The 14,318-nt window shown below is 41.5% G+C and overlaps 3 protein-coding genes across 3 annotated transcripts; 1 reads left to right on the forward strand and 2 right to left on the reverse strand.

Moving 5' to 3' along the window:
• Positions 1-84: 84 nt before the first annotated feature.
• On the reverse strand, positions 85-10,927 carry LOC108099912 (sodium-dependent phosphate transporter 1-A). The gene is made up of 7 exons (XM_017203573.2): positions 10,830-10,927; positions 5,449-5,501; positions 4,338-5,374; positions 3,414-4,010; positions 1,959-2,338; positions 1,351-1,853; positions 85-1,083 (listed from the first exon to the last, which is right to left on the reverse strand). The coding sequence occupies exons 3-7, from the start codon at positions 4,528-4,530 to the stop codon at positions 738-740; spliced, it is 2,019 nt and encodes a 672-aa protein (XP_017059062.1). The 5' UTR covers positions 4,531-5,374; positions 5,449-5,501; positions 10,830-10,927; the 3' UTR covers positions 85-737.
• A 928-nt stretch (positions 10,928-11,855) lies between these two features.
• LOC108099831 (ubiquitin fusion degradation protein 1 homolog) lies at positions 11,856-13,073 on the forward strand. The gene is made up of 2 exons (XM_017203462.2): positions 11,856-12,099; positions 12,169-13,073. Exons 1-2 carry the CDS (start codon positions 11,973-11,975, stop codon positions 12,990-12,992), a joined length of 951 nt encoding a protein of 316 aa, XP_017058951.1. The 5' UTR covers positions 11,856-11,972; the 3' UTR covers positions 12,993-13,073.
• LOC108099832 (39S ribosomal protein L2, mitochondrial) lies at positions 12,994-14,268 on the reverse strand. Its single transcript, XM_017203463.2, has 2 exons — positions 13,696-14,268; positions 12,994-13,473 (listed from the first exon to the last, which is right to left on the reverse strand). The coding sequence occupies exons 1-2, from the start codon at positions 14,168-14,170 to the stop codon at positions 13,070-13,072; spliced, it is 879 nt and encodes a 292-aa protein (XP_017058952.2). The 5' UTR covers positions 14,171-14,268; the 3' UTR covers positions 12,994-13,069.
• Positions 14,269-14,318: the final 50 nt, after the last annotated feature.

The following is a 14,318-nucleotide window of genomic DNA, read 5'->3' on the forward strand; positions in this document are numbered from 1 at the left end:
CATTATTAACTATTTTTTTAAAAACGGTAACTTATTTTTTAAAATTAACTCGAAGTAAAACCAACTTTGCGAATGAAAAGATCGTTGTGTGTCATAACTTGTATTTATTCTTCGTATAACTACATAGCGAAATACTATTCGAACTGGCTCTCAATGGAATGTAAATTTAAAACGGACTGGAGAGCCTCATAATTTAGGTATTCGATTAATATTAAACCAAACTTTTAACCAATTGTACTGTATTGAACAGAAAGTAAGCTCGAAATTATAAATCGAAAACCGAAAAGCATCGAATAAACAATGGCCTCAAGACCATATCGTATAAACATTTTCTGTTGTAAATAGTTTGTATTTTATTCAAGTGGTTTGCTCTGCTCTATTGAGTTGTGGAAAATAATTTAAGTGGTTTTCAAATACATATTTGAATTAAGTTAAATTCGGAGTTCAAAAACACAAATCAAGGTGTATAAATATCAAAATCAAATCACGACATTCTTGGGCGTACACATATTAAATAATATTAATATCAGTTAGACTCAGAGACGTTCTATGAGCTAAGTACAATGCTTTAGTTAGGCGAGTAATTTAGTTAAGATTTTCTCACTGTTTTTCTTGAGTTTCCTCCTTTTGCGTGTTTAATATTAAGTTTTGTGTTTTCCAACATGTACAATTACGAAACATTATTTGGGTTTAGCAATTACAATTAATAATTGAATGGCAATCTCTGGCCCGAACTTCTAGGCTCCGCCCACATCGTCCACGGCAATGGCACACAGCACGTACATCATTCCGGCGCTGAGCAGAGCCGTAACCGGAACGGTCACAATCCAGGCGTAGGCAATGTTCCGGAAGAGGTGCCAATCGACACTGCCGTCCTCCGCCGACGCCACATTATTGTGGGCATCCTTGTCGACCTCCGCCTGGTGTTCCTGGTTCTTCGGCTCGCTCTTCTTGCGTCCCGCTGCACTGACATGTCCCACGAAAACCACCGAACCGACCTTGCAGTGAGTGGTGGAAATGGGCAAGCCAATTTTGCTGGCCAGCAGTACGGTGATGGCGGCTCCAACTTCGATGGTGAAGCCACTGGAAGAGAAGATAAAACAAAATTAACTTATATAACAATAATAAGGAACATAATACGTATAAGCTTTATAGTTGTCCAGCTCCTAATTAGTAATTACAATTTATTATACAAAATTATATACCCTTCTTATTTGTAGAAACCGAATATGAATAATGTTTTTCAAAAGTCATGCGAAGAATTCAAATAAGAAATAAATACTTTTAAGTGGCTTCAATTATTGCAAATTAAAAAAAAGGTTTATAGGGTTTAGTAAATGAGAAACTCACGTCGATGAGGTAATTTTGGTGAGGTCATTGCCAATGGTCTCGATGACGCGCCGTCCCCACAGCCAGAGACCCACGGAGATGCCGATGCCGCCGTAGATCAGAATGTAGATGGGACTCTCCGCCCGCTGCATGACCGATCCCTCGCGGTAGATCATGTAAAGGGCGATCAGTGGGCCGATGGCGTTGCTCACATCATTGCCGCCGTGCGCAAAGCTACCGAAGGTGGCCGTCAGGATCTGCAGGAACGAGAAGAGCATGGATATCTCCTGCGTTTCCTCGGGGCCGCTGGTTCTTCGTCCTCCATCCGCCGACCGCTTCAGCTCGTCCTCCTGTTCGTTCAGCGCCTCCTTGCTCTCGATCAGCGGCACCTTGCTGGAGTTGGGCGATAGTGTGGAACTGATCATCAGATCAAGGCTGCCGCCACTCTCCACCACTTGCAGGTTGTTGTTCGTGGCCTTGGTGGCTCCGGCTCCCAAATCCGTTCCAATGGCAGGCGCTTTGTGCTGGAAAAAGGGAAAGTATCAGTAAAGGTATTCAATAAGGAATCAGTTTAACACAATTCTAGGTTCAAATCAGTTGGCAACTACTAAACCTATTGTCTTCAATACCTTTTGCTCTTCCTTGGGCGACTGCATCCGTTTGAAGCACTCCTGCAACTTGCGTCCGTTTTGCTGCTGTTGTTGTTGCTGCTGCTGCTGCTCGTCGATGAAATTCAGGCTGGTGATCGTCAGATCGGTGTTGTCCAGACTCGCCTTGCCCAGCAGGTCCTCGGCCTTCTTGATCAGCTGCGGATCGATCTTGTACTCCTCGCCGGGTGCATTGTTGTTCTTCGCCGCCATCCCGAAGGGCGCCAGCTTGAAGGTCCTGGGCGAGTTGTCGCTCAGCGAGACCAGCTCGGTGATTTCCGCGATCGCGGGCAATGGCTTTCCTTCGCTGACCAGCGAGAGCGGACGACGCTGCTTCTTGGGGCTGCCCGACGGTGAGGATTCTGAAAGGACATTGGGATTTATTAGCGCATAATATTATAAATAGGAATAAAAGCGAATGCTTCATCTTACTAACAATGAGCTCATTTTTCTTTGGCCCATTCAATGTTCCATGTGGCCAAATCAAATATTTAACTTCATAATGTTCTATTATTTCATAGGCCTACAAAAAGGTGCGGACGAGCTATGTTTGAGCAACCTAGTTCCAAATAATATTTGATAGCATTACGCGCCTAAGCAAACACAAAAATAGAGTTTCTTCAACAAACCAGTCGGCAACATCTTCCAACTACATATTTGGCTATAAATACTCTGGTTTTGCAGGGATAAAGCACATCAGTCACAGCACTCGAAGATACTAACACAAGATGCGATCCCAGCTGGCTTTCTTCCTTGGCTTCGTGGTCCTGATTGCGACTGCCTGGGCAGCTTCTACTCCTGCCGCTTCTACTCCTGCAGCTTCTACTCCTGCCACTTCAACCCCGACAAGTTCTACCCCTTCTTCGTCGCCAGCTTCTTCCACCAGCCCAACTAGCTCCACTTCCCCCACCTCCTCCGCCTCCTCCGACGCAACAACCACTGCCTCAAGCACAGCGGACACTACCACCACTACAGTGGCTCCCGCCACCACCAAGTCATCCAGCACGAAGAAGAAGGCCACCGTTACCCACTACAAGCGCAAGATTCACAGACCTGCCAAGATCCGCAAGATCCACCACAAACGTGGAGGAGCGGATGAGAATTAAAACTAAAAAAGACAATGGAACTCGACACTTGCACCTCAAAGGATTTGGATAAGCGACGCATATTTTTTACCTTATTGTTATTCTTTTAAAAACACCCATATTATGTTTGCAATATTAAATAAAGAAAATTTACTGAAACAAGTCTACTAACAATTTACTAATTTATATCTCATAGTTTTGATTTTACTATAAACCGAATCTAACTATCTGTTTTATAATAGAGTATTTATGTTTAAATGGTATCAGTGAAATTTTATATGAATATCTTTCATCTATTAATGGTCCAATCCAAAAGCCAGTGCTTTTGTTTTCCCCCGAACATTTAACTTACCCACAGAGTCCTCGAAGTTGAACTTGACCGGATTCTCGGCGCGCAGTCGCTTGGCAATCTTACGCCGCTGCAGAGGAACCACTACCAACTGCGTGAGCAGGGCCACCAGCAGGGACAGACCCAGGCTGGCAGTCAGGGCTATCCACGTGGGGATGTTGTCCATGTAGAGCAGCTTGGGTCCGTCCAGCACCACGCTGATCACGTTGATGAAGAACGTCACGCCGTAGAAGATGGGCAGCGATCGGAATCCCGCCTTGAGCGGCTCCTGGGCGCGCAGGATGAAGCGACGAATGGCCAAGAAGAGCAGGATGCTCACCACGCCGCTCAGCACCGGCGAGATGAACCACGATCCCACGATGGTGCCCAGCGTGGACCACTTGAGCCCCTGAACGCCGCGTGCCACCAGCGAAAATCCAATGGTGGAGCCCACGATGCTGTGCGTTCCCGAGATGGGCAGCTTCAAGAAAGTGGCCACCAGCAGCCACACGGCACTGCTGGCCAGCGCAGACACGCAGCCCAGCATCAGCACCTCCTCGGAGCCCTCGTACAACCCGACCTCCAGGATTCCCTTGCGCATGGTGTCCGACACTTTGTAGCCTGGAAAGATTATAAAACATTAATACACAGGAAAGCCTTTTCTCTACTTGTAGATAATATATATAATATTTATAAAAATTATTTAAATAATTTAAAGGGTTTATTTAATACCAGTAGTAACTAATGTTCATCTGTTTCAAGGTTTCATTTGATAATTATTTAATTTAAAAACATTTGTTGCCTTTACATTCTTTAATTTCTATACTTCTTTATAATTTTTTCCTAAGATTGTAGCATTGTTCCCTTAACATTTTATAGAAGATAAAGTTTAACTTGCAATTGAAATATTTGAACCACACAAATGTTTATGTCTGCTTGATTACTTACCAATCAAAACGGCACCCGATATTTCGCAGATCGTGGCCAAAATACACGCCTGCCTGATGGTCAAAACTCCGGAGCCGACGCTGGTGCCAAAGGAGTTGGCCACGTCGTTCGCACCGATGCCAAAGGCCAGAACAAAGGCGATCAGGAATCCGATGATCACCATCCAAAGTACTTCCGGCGAAAAGCTCTCCATGTTGCCGACGATGTGGTTCGGTGTTAGATGTATCTCAAAACTCTTCGGTGCAAGCCACTTAACTCCCTCAACTCTAACTAAATACTGATTACACTGCTCGCTCCTCAAAAAACTGAACTCAAAACTGTGTGGGTTTGTGGGTGGTGCGGGTTTAACTTGGTGGATGACTTGAATTGTGCAAAAGAATCGTTGAGAACTTATAAAATACAAGACTACGTAACAAATGAGGGTCGAAACAAAAATCCAAATTGGTTAATAAGTGAGAAATTCTTTTCAAATATTCTCTAAACAGCCATATTTGCGCTTAAACTTCATTGTCGTTATTTTCATAATGAAAATCGGGGAACAACTCGCCGCTTGGAACTGCGAAGGTGTGTGTGTTACTTAGGTGACTAATTACCCTGAAATGTTATCTCTTTGATTGAACCCTTCCGTTTGGAGCCTCTCTCTCTTTAAAGCTGACGATCAGCTTTGCCTTAAATCAAGCAATAAATAAATAAAATCTTACAAATAACCCTGGGATGGACAAAACACCAAAACTAAACGAACGAACAATTTTCCAAATTAAAATCCTCCTCCTTGGCTAACAAATCCCTGCTGTCGATGGAATTTGATGCTCAATGTTGGAAGGAATTCACAGGTATTCACTCAACATTAACTCCACTTAAATACGTTTAACTCCTGGATAACTCCTTAAGCAATTGTTGTGTTTACGTTTTGAGACTAAACGACGATCGTTGATGTTGTTGAGTGGATATAGTGTTGTTGTGTTGGTTGTTAATAATTATTTAAATTAAGTTTCTTGTTATGTTGAATAGGAGTTGAGAAGTGTCGAGTTGGTAAACTGAAAAGAAATATTAGACCGTCGGAAAGCTATGATTATTTGTCTTTAGCCTATTTAAATATAATATACATTACCTGACGTTTGGGGTAGCAAAGTTGTTTCAACCATAGAGAATTATTCACCATGTCTGAAAATGAAATGAAAAATTTTAAAAATCTATTATAAAACCTTATTTATTAAGCACTCTTTGGTTTTTCTAAATTTGCCATCAAACTAACAAATTACTAAACCGTTTCGTTGAACCACCTTATACGTTAAGCGCCAAAAATGACATCAAGCCCATTTTATACATCGGCACACTCATAGTTCCAATTCAAACTGGCCTAATCAACTTGGCATCGGTTAAAACTGATCTAAAATTTATGATCATTCACTCATTTGATTGGTATTTTAAAATAAAAAGGAAAAGCTCTAAAAAGTTCGATTCATCATCGTTTTTTAGCTACTTCAAGCCGGAAAAATCCGGAGCACTACAATTTCAAAAGTTTTCCAATTGAAATTGAAATTTATTTCTAGCCCCATGTGGGCGGATTTCAATTCAAATGAAAATTCGCAATTGAAATTGTAATTGCGCTCGGCTGTTATTGTTATTATTGTCCAGATCAGTTCAAATGCAGCAAACAATGAATTTTTATTGTTTACAAGGAAGATCAATGACTGCGTAGTTTACTGATGTAATTCAACCAAAATTTTGTGTGCATTGAAAAACTAGAATTAGTACAACTTATAAAGCAATATAGGTGTTGTTAGGGATGATTTTTTTGAGTGCTTTAATTTCCTGGTTTGTAGGATTATATAAACATCATCCTTTTTATCAAGATTGCGTTTTATAAAGCGTATTAGAGCCAAACATACAAAACACATCGTAAACCGTTTAATTACCAGCCCATATAAAACAACACAAATAAAAATAACACTTTCACTTCGCACTTTCCACAAACGCTAAACGGTTCTGACCAACGCAAATAGAAAAACCTCAAGAAAACCCGCCCACAAATAAGTGGATGACAAAGAGGTTGGTGGGTGGCAGCGGGGCCAGAGGTCAGAGGGTTGAGAAAAGTAACCAGGACAATGGCTGACACCGCGACTTGCAAGGTCGCAACGATTTGTGCTGACGCTCGGTCGCGAAATTTCCATATTTGCGTGCTTTGTCATCGGTGGGTGGTATACGCTTTTCACGCTTTCCACCCTCTCCACCCACTGGGTGCACGTTTTCCTGCCCTCACAATGAAAATGGAAAGGAAACAATCATAGGTTTGTGGAAATCGCTTCCAATTAGATGGTTTATTTTGAACTTTTGAACTATAAATACGCAAACACGCAAGGGAGTATTTTCAGTCATTGCAGATGCAAATAAATGTTTATTTGTTATGAAATGAATTAGATCTTTGAAATACTTTTTGATCAATGGTAATAAGCGGAAAAAAAAACATCAGCAGATGGTAAGGTCCCATGTCCCAAAAAGTTGACAAAGGCTAAATATTGTTTACGTTGTTTAGGATAATTGTTTTTCTAAGAGAATTCATAAATTAAAATCAGGGGATGTTTTGGTTTTATATTTGAAATTCAAAAGAATTTCTTTATAGTTGAGAACAACTGATTCGAATGAATTTATTGGCAGTAAATGGTTCTTTTCTTTTCTAAATTCCTCGGGCAATAAATCAATTTCCGCACATTGACGATTGAGAAATTACAGTTATTGCCGGGCAGGTGGTCAGTTTGTAATTGGAATGAACCGTAAAGTTCTAGCAGATCGAAGATGGGTGGTTCGGAGGCGGGCAATTGCCATTCCTACTGCCATCGCATGACATGAAAATGGAATTAAAATGGATTGGATGGCAAGTGCAAAATAGAAACTAATGGCATAGGGCCATTTACACAATAAAAATGGAAATGTTTCCTTCAATATAACGCAGTTATGAACTCATTTACATAACTCTTCTTTTTTATTAACTTCCAATGCTATAATATGGAAAATATAATAAAATTCAATAAAAGAGATCAGTGCCATTATTTACACATTCGATGTGTAATATTTGATTAATAAATGGATTTTTTTTGAGTGTAAGATGCACCTGCCGCGTCACTATCAACCTTGACATTGGCGCCTACCAACTGCAACTGAACTGACTCTGCAAACCGTAAACTGTATTTAATATTGATTTAATTTTCCGCACTGTCCCAAGGACGGATCGAGCTAAAAAAAAATAATAATAATACAAACACCGCGAATTATAAAGGCCTGCCAGTCGAATTTTTCTGGGCCAGGAAAAGCGACCGTTGCACGCTTACTCAGCTAACACAATATCCACTTGTTGTTTTGCTGAGGCGATGGGCCCGCCTTTGGGGTGGTTCTTGCTGCAAGTTCAAGGTCGCGCTACCGCCTCGAAATCCAGGGTAACTTGTTTTAAATTAACACCACCGCCTCACCCAGAGGATGTCAAACTGTACAGCGCAACCCCCTTCCAATACCAATCAGTAACAGCCCAATCCAATTGGAAACGCTCGGAGGTGGAAAAGGGATGCACACAAATAATTAACAAATACCTGCAACAAACAAAAGCAGCAACTACATACTCAGCGAAGGTCGTTGGGCAATTAAGGGCATAAAGAGGACAAGAAGTACTGTATCAATTACGAAATCGAACAACCAAGGCGTTCAAAAGTAACATTTCTTTAGTTTTTTTTTTTTTAATAAAGTACATTTTAAACACCATTTGTATAATCAGATTTGAAGGTATTTTTTTAAATCCTTAACTGTATTATTAATAAAATTAACATTAACATATGTATATTACATATACTAACATTCAGTTATAATCTTCCACAAATTAAAAATTACAGTATAAAACAATAAATTTCCACTTTCGAGAGACCACTGTGCAAACGTTTTGCAAATGTTTCAAGCACGTGAGACTGTACAATATTGAGAAGTAAACAAAATATTGCCGGCCTCGTTTGCCGAATTCTACCTCTGGCTGATTATGCTCTCTCTTTCTTCTTTCTGCTTTGCCTTCTTAGCATTCATTAAAAGTGTTTAAACTCCAAAGCTGCTTTGCTTTTTTGGGGGTTTTTCCATCACACGCGATTCGAAATTGGAATCACGATTTTGTCGGCTGATATTTAAAACGTGTGCACAAAATGTAAAAAAAAGCGTTCGTTGCCGGCTCATTGATTCTCACATATGTATGTATGTACATTCATACGTACATATGGTTGTATGTATTTATGTAAAGAAATACCAATTCCATTCAATAAATTTTAAGCCCCTGGTAACAGGCATGTACATACATACATATGTTTGTACATGCAAGCATACATACGTATCTATGTATGTACATTTTGAATATTTTGAAAAACGGAGCCGCTGATGAAACATATTTATTTTATTTTAAATTTGCTATTTCTGGCTTTGTTGGCATATTCCAAAATTGCAGTTAAGGGAAACAAATTCAAAATGGAAAATCTGAAGAATTTTTATTTGAATTTATTTTATATTTTCCTTAAAAATACATAAGCAACTTTGGATACAGTCTGACTTGTAAACAGTATTAATTTTAAAATTATATAAAATAAAAAATACAATCATTCGGGCACTTATTTTTTTCATATGAGTATGAGTGTACATATGTATGTATGTGAAGTACATATCATAAATACATATGTTGTTCACTATTAAAAAAGTTTAGTCGAACGTTTAAAAAGCTGCCGTTTAAGCCCTTTAAGGACTAAAAGAAGAACCGGCGTTTTTTTTTTTTTTTTAAGCCAGGGTAGAAATCTAGAACTCTAACTGTACTTGTTGGTTTGAGAGGCACTTGTGCAATGACCATCCAACCGCAAGTTGCAATAAGGAGAGCGCTGAAACGGTCTAATTCGCACACATTTTCCGTCCGGCGACGAGTGTGTACACGCTTTGACCTTGCGGGGTTGCTGCCACCCAACAACCCATCATCACCCGCTGCTCATTTTACTCTCAAACTAACTCATTCATGGCCCGAAACAATCAGTTTACCCATGATATCATTATAGCGCACGAAAAAAATGTAAAATTCTTTTGTTTGACGTAAGCTAAAGGATTGGTATAGGAAATAGTCGAAATCAGTTTTTCCCCTATTGTACAGATTGCGTGTACAGATTTGGGGATTGTCGTTGACTTGTGTGCTTGTCGTTGCGCTATTTTAAAGTTGAAATGCTTCACGGGAAGCTGCTCTATTTTGCTTCTTTTCGATTGTTAAATTTAGTTCTTAGCCGCACAAAACTTTACACAAAAAGATGCCGAAGTACCTCTCCTCTCCTAAATCCTTTTGGTTTCACAGTGGAACTCATCTGCACAAAATGCTAATTTAATTTTCATCTCCTTAACTGCACAATAAGCTTTAAATGAATATCTACATCTACATATGTATCTACATACTCCAAAAATTTGTTATTTCATTTTTGGTGAAATATAAGCAGGTAATTTGGGTCCGAGCACGCACTCTACGGCTTTAAACATTAATAGTTTAAAAAACTAACGCCCTAGTGATCGCTACAGATATTAAGCTTGACATGGAGCAGATATTGCCTTTTATTCTGTGTACTCAAACGGCTAATACGGGAAGTGGTAAATAAATTTCAAATGAGAAAATTTACAAACGTTAGGTAAATTTCACAAGAGAAAAGAGCATTTTCGCAATAGGAAGAAAGGAGGGGGGCGTTCAATAATGAATCACTCTAGCGGTGTTGTTTTTAGGGAAATGAGAGAACAAGAGAGAAGAAAGTAAGGGGGAGGTGGGAGTGTCTGGAAGCTGCCAGAAGAGATAAGAGAGCGAGAGAGTGCGCAGGGAAGTCCATTTTTTGCCCCAAACCCGCATCCTCTTGCTCCCTTCATCTTGCTGAAATGGTTTTTCTTGTTGTTGTTTGGTGTTGCTGCAGCTGCGAAGCAACAATAATAACCACAACAGAGACTTGAAAACAGCTGCACAAAAATCAGTGGCTCTCAAACTGTTTTGCAAAATATCGAAAAGTAACTGTACTCCTGGCCTCTGGAATAACAATATGTACTTTTTTTTGGAAGAGGGTGTACTTTTGAATAGGGAGCCACAAAACACATTTTTTTTTTTTGGTTGCCACTACCACCCCCTATTTTCACCTCATCGATTGCCCAGCTTATTGATTTTTCTACTCAAACATTTTAAATTTGTTGATTGTTTTGGTTTTAGTTCAGGGTTTCGTGGAAAAATTTGTTGTCGAAAATCTATCACACGTACACACACTTGAGAACACCCACGCGAAAAACACGCGGCGCCAGCCAGACTACAAGGATACACAAGGATATATCCTGCAGAGACACACACACTTTCTCACTCACGCTGACTGAAAAGCTCGCCAGGAGCGAGTCTTGCCAAATTTCCTTAGATGACAACCATTTTGAAGGATGCAGAAGAGTTTGGTCTTCTTGATGAAAAGTACTCACTTGATCAGCAGCACTTTTTTAAATCAATAACTCGTTTATTGAATTTATTTAAGCGGGAGCGCGCAACCACCGGCTTGCTTGGCGAAAGTGTGACCGTGTTGCAGAATTGGGGAAAGGGTCCACAATTTACAGACAGCATAAGCGGACTGTTTTTTGTTGGCTTTATTGTTTAAAATGTAAAAGGTCAAACAGAATGTAACGAAGACATCAACCATTTTCAGAATAAACTTCTACATTGGTTATGAAAAAAGTAAACAGACACACAAGTTTAATACAATTTCGAATTCTGAATGCAACATGCCAGGTGGTACAAAAACAAAGTTAGCTTCGTGGTTTTGGCTCTAGATTTGGATACAATACACCTACAAATTTTCAATCGATTTGTGATCCATCTTTTCTTTTGAATAATACAACTTTATTAAAAACAGAAGGCATAAGGGGCTTTTCCAAAAAATCACTCGCTTTAACATTCAAATAATACAACACTTAATAAATTTAAAATCTTTAGTCAAAATTGTGGTTGTAATATGCAAACTAAGGAAATATTTCAGTCTTAAAATTCGTTTGAGCACTTTCTTTAATGGAAGACGGCATTTTGGGTAGTAAGCAAGCCGCGCTACGCCTTTAGCAAGGCTTTCAACCAAGGTTACACTTTTTTTGTACCGTTACAAAAATATGTACCTAAGAAAGGTAAAAGGTTCTACATTTAATCTGAACCTAAGGTCGAAAGTAAAATCTACAATTTAAAAGAATTAATTCTATATCAGTGAATGTTAATATATTAATAAGATTGTATGTTTGTTCAAAGGGAAAAGCCTAATTAAGAATTATGTATTTACAAAATAATATTATAGATCATTCAATTTCGAGAAAAATTATCTATCTCGGTGTAACATTTTAAGAACTATTGAGGCATAATTTAGTCTTTGTTTTTCTTTAATGCCTAACAATTACCCGACTTTTTTTTAAGTGTACAAAAAAATCAATTCCTTCGACCGGGAAGTGTAGCCAGTCTGTGGACGGGCAATCGAATCATTTTCCGTTGTTGCTTTTGGTCACACTGCTGCAGCCGTGACATTACAGAAACAAAAAAGAAAAACAAAAAAAAACTAAAAACAAAAGTTAGGCTGTGGCACATAAAAAATGTTCCATTTTAGCGGCTTCAACATGATGTTCCCGGAGGGACGTAGTTTTCAAGCAACCTACAAGTGCTTCTCCGTGTCCATGTTTCCCGGAAACGAACGATCCGATGTGGAAAAGGGCGGCAAGAGTAAGTTTCCTTTGAATAAGTGATCAAAGCGTTTCCGTAATCGCTGTAATTCCTCCTTCCGACCACCAGTTATTATGCCTCCCTCGGCGCTGGATACCCTTACCCGTCTAAACGTGGAGTACCCAATGCTATTCAAGCTGACCAATGGCAAAAAATCGCGGTCCTCCCATGCTGGCGTCCTGGAATTCGTTGCCGACGAGGGCAAGTGCTATCTACCCTACTGGATGATGGACAACCTGTTGTTGGAGGAGGGCGATATCCTAAACATCGAGAGTGTCTCCCTGCCGGTGGCGACGTTCTCCAAGTTCCAACCGCACAGCACAGACTTCCTCGACATCACCAGTCCGAAGGCTGTGCTCGAGAACGCCCTTCGCAACTTCGCCTGTCTCACAAAGGGCGACGTCATAGCCATCAAGTACAACAGGAAAGTTTACGAGCTGTGCGTTTTGGAGACGAAGCCCGGCAATGCGGTCAGCATTATCGAGTGCGACATGAATGTGGAGTTCGAGGCACCGGTTGGCTACAAAGAGCACTCGGAAACACAGGCATCCGGCTCGGGACAGTCGGGTTCGGCAGGACCTGCCGGCGCTGAAGCATCCGGCGGGGCCAGCACCGTACTTGAGGAGGTCGTAGAGACCTTCAAGGGGTCCGGAGTTCGTTTAGATGGCAAAAAGAAGAAGGAAAGCCAGCTGGAGACGCCGGTTCTCAAGAAGGTTCTGCCGCGCGGCGTGCCCGACTACGATTTTCAGTTCGGCCTTATCCGCTTCGACCGCAACATTCGCCCAATCAGCGACAGGAGCAATGAAGATGGTGCCGCAGGCGGAAGTGCCGATGGTTCCGATGCGGAGAACTTCCACGGCACCGGATTCTCCATGAAGAAAACGCGCAAATAGCTCTAGCTTTAGATCTAGTTCTAGTTGTATATTGTGTGACACATAGAAATTAAAGAAAGATCCTCACAGGGGCAGCGTCAACTTGATCGCCTCCGGTTTGGGGGCGCCGGCGGCGATATTGTGGTCATGGGCGGCAAGCGACGAATCTTCCGGCCGTGCTTTCCCTCTTTGCGCTTCCACAGACCAGAACGCGGACGATTGCCCATCTCCCGCATGCGCTGGACACTGCCCACGTGCTCCTTGTTGTGATCCGGATTGGACAGCCGACCAACGGTGGCCATGCAGGTCCGCTGGAAGGCGAACTCTCGTTTGGAGGGCAGCTGCACCACCACCTTGTCGTCGAATTTACGCAGGATAGTGCCGAAGGTGCCTGCGGCGTGTATCAAATGGCACATCTGGCCGGGGTTCTTCTCCAAGCAGTGGATGCGAGTGCCCACGGGTAGAGCTCCCAGTGGATAGGCATCGCCATCATTCGGACGAACTGAGGGAATAAAGGGAAACAAGTTGGTATAGTAAACATCTTTGCAATTATATAAGTGGCTTGATAGTTTAAATACATGAAAAACAGATATTAGAAAAAAGGAAATGGTGGTAACATGGTAGATAAACCAAATTCCCTAATGCATTAAAACTGTGGGTATAAATGATTTTTTTTTTTTTTAATCTGACTTTTGCCTACTGTTAAAGTAAAGAGTAAACTCACCCGGAATCCTAGGAATCACTCGCGAGGTCTTAAGAATATCGCCCGCCTTCATGTTCTCGGTGGCTAGGATGTACTTGAGCTCATCACCGACGGCCACAAGGGCTACTTTGGCAGTACGACAACCATCGCGGAGCACCTCGAGCACCAGTTCTTCCTGGGCGGCGCCTTCAGCGGGTCCATCTCGCACCCATTTGACCCACCGGTACTGCTGTTTTATGCCTCCGCCGATGCCCTTGGCCACAAGGCGGCCGGAGACTGGGTCCCGGCCTGCCAAATGGGTAATCTTAAGCGGCTCTACTGTGTATTCTTCCGGAAAGTGCACAGTCCGCCGGAATTGCTGCCCGGCTCCGGGTTGTGGTTTCTCAACTACTTTGGTTTTACCGCGCAACTGCTGTAAAGCGACACCCACTGCCCCCATCCGTGGCGGCGTTTGCAGGGTTAATGTCGTGTTTAGCAGACGCGTGAGACTTTGCATTTTGCCACTTGGTTTGAAAAAAATAGTTCCGCACTAAAATTTTCCAAACTGTTACAAAATCGAAATGCGGCTAAAACAGCTGTTCGCAGAGTTGCCAGACTTCCGAAAGCCCATGCCTGGCTTTAGTCGTTGGCGTTGCCATCGCATT

The sequence above is a fragment of the Drosophila ficusphila genome, unplaced genomic scaffold, assembly GCF_018152265.1.
Source record: "Drosophila ficusphila isolate 14025-0441.05 unplaced genomic scaffold, ASM1815226v1 contig_106, whole genome shotgun sequence".
NCBI classification, from domain to species: domain Eukaryota; kingdom Metazoa; phylum Arthropoda; class Insecta; order Diptera; family Drosophilidae; genus Drosophila; species Drosophila ficusphila.